General features: G+C 43.2%; 1 protein-coding gene across 1 annotated transcript in view; it reads left to right on the top strand.

The window, feature by feature from the left end:
• Positions 1–3424: 3424 nt before the first annotated feature.
• Positions 3425–3513, top strand: part of COMMD8 (COMM domain containing 8) — a 6903-nt gene continuing 6814 nt past the window's right edge. The window contains exon 1 of the mRNA XM_010574495.1: positions 3425–3495. Coding sequence (XP_010572797.1) covers positions 3453–3495 — 43 coding nt within the window. The 5' untranslated portion in view covers positions 3425–3452. The remainder of the gene's footprint in view (positions 3496–3513) is intronic.

Raw genomic sequence — 3513 nt, 5'->3', positions numbered from 1 at the left:
TACAAGATTTTTCCCATCTGGTACTTCAAAGTATGCTCAGCAAGTTTGGCAACAGCAGTTCCTGTCTGAAAATCTTGAAATGTAGCAGACTGTTTTGAATGATCTCTTTAGTATGTTCTTGTCTGTGAAAGGAAGTACAGAGTTTGGTATATAAATTGTGTGTCTCTGAGGTGATGTTGAACCACAAGAATGTCCCTCACAGCTATTGCTGGATCTTCAGTGCAATCTGTTGGAAGGGCAGAAACCAGCAAGAGGATTTGAAATTTCAGAGTGAGAAGTGAAATCAAGAACATGTAAGGAAGTCCCTCCAATTACATCTCTTTACTGGAAAAAGCTGAAGAAGATACAGACAAGTGTAGAGCTATGGGCATAGACTGTATCCACTATGCATGAAGTACTGTATTCTTCATGCCTCATAGACTGAATACACAGGTAGTATATTTACAGAAAGGGGAAGCAGGAGGAAGAGAACTAAAACTTGTCATGTTTTTCTGTGCTTGAATTTTACAAGTAAAATAATTTAAGAAACTGATTTCTTATTCAGGACAAATTATTATTATAGATTATGAAGAGCAAATAGCTGATAAAGAATGTTCTGCACATCAGTTTCATGTTGTTTATCCAGCCTCACTTATTAGGAAGTTCACTGGCTGGTCAGAGTGTAAAAATTAAATAGAGATACATTATTTTCAATGTCCTTCAGCTGTAGCACATCACTATAAGCATGTTTGTATGTAAGCTTCTACAAAAGCTTTCAAAATTCCTGGTTTAATACTTAAAGTGGTTCACTGATTGGTATTCTTGTGTCAAGCTGTAGTTTCAGTACCGATTTCATCTGATCTAAATGTGGGCTGTGAGAGGAATAGTTTTGCCTTCCCTCTTTGTCCCAATGACAAAGTTCTCTTCTGTCTGAAATGGTGCTCTGTTCCAATGTGGCTGAAATCTATCCCGTGAAAAAAAACAAATCAGTGCAAAAATAACAATTAGTTTTCAGCCATATCAGTTGCAGTTTCATCCTGCAGCCACAGCCACCCTAATGCTGGCAAAAGGGAGGGGGAAAGGAAGCAGAGCTGAAAACAGGGACTGGGGGACCAGTGGGACCTCCCTTTTCCATGGCAACTGACATTTAGCTCAGCTTAATCTGAACTGCAACCTCATGTTTCCTCTGCATTTAAAAATCCCATTTACTGGCCCCCTGTGTTGGCAAAATGCAGACTTATTTTTTTATTTCTATTGCCATACCAATTTAATAGTTCTTTGTGAGTCAGACTTATACTGGTGCTCAGATGCTCTCCCCAGCTGGATATACTTAGACCAGTGTAAAACACCTTTATGCTACTATAATATTAAGAACCTCTGACTATTCAATTATTTCCCAATGTTTTAATTATTGCTATTCCTCCAAAACCAAGAGTGACAAAAGGATTAATTTTAAAATATGTTTAATTACTGCAGTTTAGGTTGTGGGTTATCTGTAAAAGCAAAGAAAACCCTCTATAACTCAGCAGCAATGTGTATAATAAAGTTCACTCTGTATTTCTCTCTCATAAAGCTGCTTCTTTTTTCCTGTCCTGGAGTCTCTTGCCTACCTACTTACTGTTCTACAAGTTTCCCTCTCTGTGTCTGATTTTGTGGTTATTTGGCAGCTTACATTCAGAGGGGTAGGGTGGATTGTTGCTGCTGTGGTACAGAAGCATGAAAATCTGGTCTTTTTAAGGCCTAAGACCTGATGGCAGATCCAAATAATTGAAGTCCAAACAAACACCAAACTACCAAAGGCCAGGTTTGTGTGCCCTACTGCTTTGTAGCTGTGCATGGGCTCAGAAAGATGGATTTAGCTAACCCAGCTCTGGTTTCCATGGGCAGTCTGACTTTGCACCTCATATGTCAGTAGGGTGAATCCAAATATTATTTTAAACTACACATCCATGAAAAGTGAAACTCTTTGTTCCTCAGACCTGCAAAAATAAGCTACTTTGAAGCGTTCACCAAGATTGTGTCAGACAGAATGGTGGTTCCCTATCCTCTTTTATGTGTTCCTGTCTTTCATATGTTACATCTTTTCTTTCTTGCGTTTGTCAGTTGTTTGATCCTTTCCAAATGAGCGGGGCACTCATTACCTTTCTCCTTCTTCCCCCTAACATTTCTCTCCAAGTTTGGACCTTTCTCTTTTTCTCCTGTGCGGTCCCTGGGTCTGGTTTTTTTTGGAGCAGAGGCTCCCCCTGCTGCTCTGTTTTGCAGTGTGCAATATTGTACAGTCAAAAGAAATTTAATAGGTTTCCATTATGTAGCAAAGAAAATTCTAGGGGGGAGAAAGGAAATTATTATTGAAAATTGCATAAAATAATTTTTTTATTTGCAATTTCAGCTATTCCTGAATTTAACAGCAGCTTCAAGTAATTTCTCCATAATAAAATTGAATACATTTCCAGAAGCCTTTGTTAAGCAAACTCTGAGAGAAATTGGGTGGATCTGAAAGTTTACAGTCAGCAAGACACGGTATCAGTTCTTCCCCATCTGTTTCTTCTCCAAAATTTCCACACACCACGCTGTTCCTACAAGGCCATATACCTGTCTTTGTAGAAGACGTGCTGCAAACTGACCTAACCAGCCTGGGGTTTTCCACAGACCTTGCATCCACCAGTACAGACTTGTAGTCGCTTTCATATTCTTATATTTACATAGGCATAATTGTTTGCCTGTGAATTAGCCTAGTGATTTCAGTGAAATAAGGTCTGCCTACCGGTGTATCGATTTCTGAGCATGTCAGTGTTTTCCTGGGACTTGAATTCATACAGGTTTTCTCGTACAAGTGGTCGGGGCATTTTTGCTTCTTCACATTCACATTCAAATCAACTTAAGGCACGGAAGGGTTATTGCTAATGCTGAAGTCTGTTCCGTAAACCTCCTCCACGGTCTGGTTAGCACTCGACTCCCACTTTGGCAAAGGAGAAACAAGAAATCAGCTGTTCATGGTAAACACTGTACCAGCAGCATGGACTTCTGTAGTTAGTATTTCTCCTAACTTCCTCGATTTCACTTAATATCAGAGAAGATGTGGGCCTGTTGTAAGCCTTGAACTCCCCGCCCTGCCACGAGCTGGAATGTTAGCCTGCTAAGAGTGAAAACGCAAAGCTGCGAAACAGGCGGAATGTAAAAATAGCTTAAGTGTTATTGCCTACAAAAGCTCGTAAAATTCTGGGGGTTCCGACTTCGTTCGCCGTTTGACTGAAGGCTGCACGGAGCGGCGGTTTGCCCGCCAAACCGGCCGGGCGGTCCCCTCGGCGCCGGGGCTGGGACTCGAACCCGTGACCTCGGACCGGGGGAGGGCGGGGTCTTTGCCCGTGCGCGTGCGCGCGCGCGCCGCCGCCGGCGGGGCGGGGGAAGCGCGTGCTCGCGAGCCGCCGGGGCGGTCACGTGCCCAGCGGAGGCGGGGCGGGAAGGGCCGGGAAATGCTGCGGCTGCTGGGGAAGCTCCCGCCGGGACGGGCCCTGGGGGGGGGGGCCCCCGCCC

This window comes from Haliaeetus leucocephalus, unplaced genomic scaffold (assembly GCF_000737465.1).
Source record: "Haliaeetus leucocephalus isolate CR32 unplaced genomic scaffold, Haliaeetus_leucocephalus-4.0 Scaffold439, whole genome shotgun sequence".
Lineage (NCBI taxonomy): Eukaryota > Metazoa > Chordata > Aves > Accipitriformes > Accipitridae > Haliaeetus > Haliaeetus leucocephalus.
This window is presented reverse-complemented; position numbering and strand designations above follow the sequence as displayed.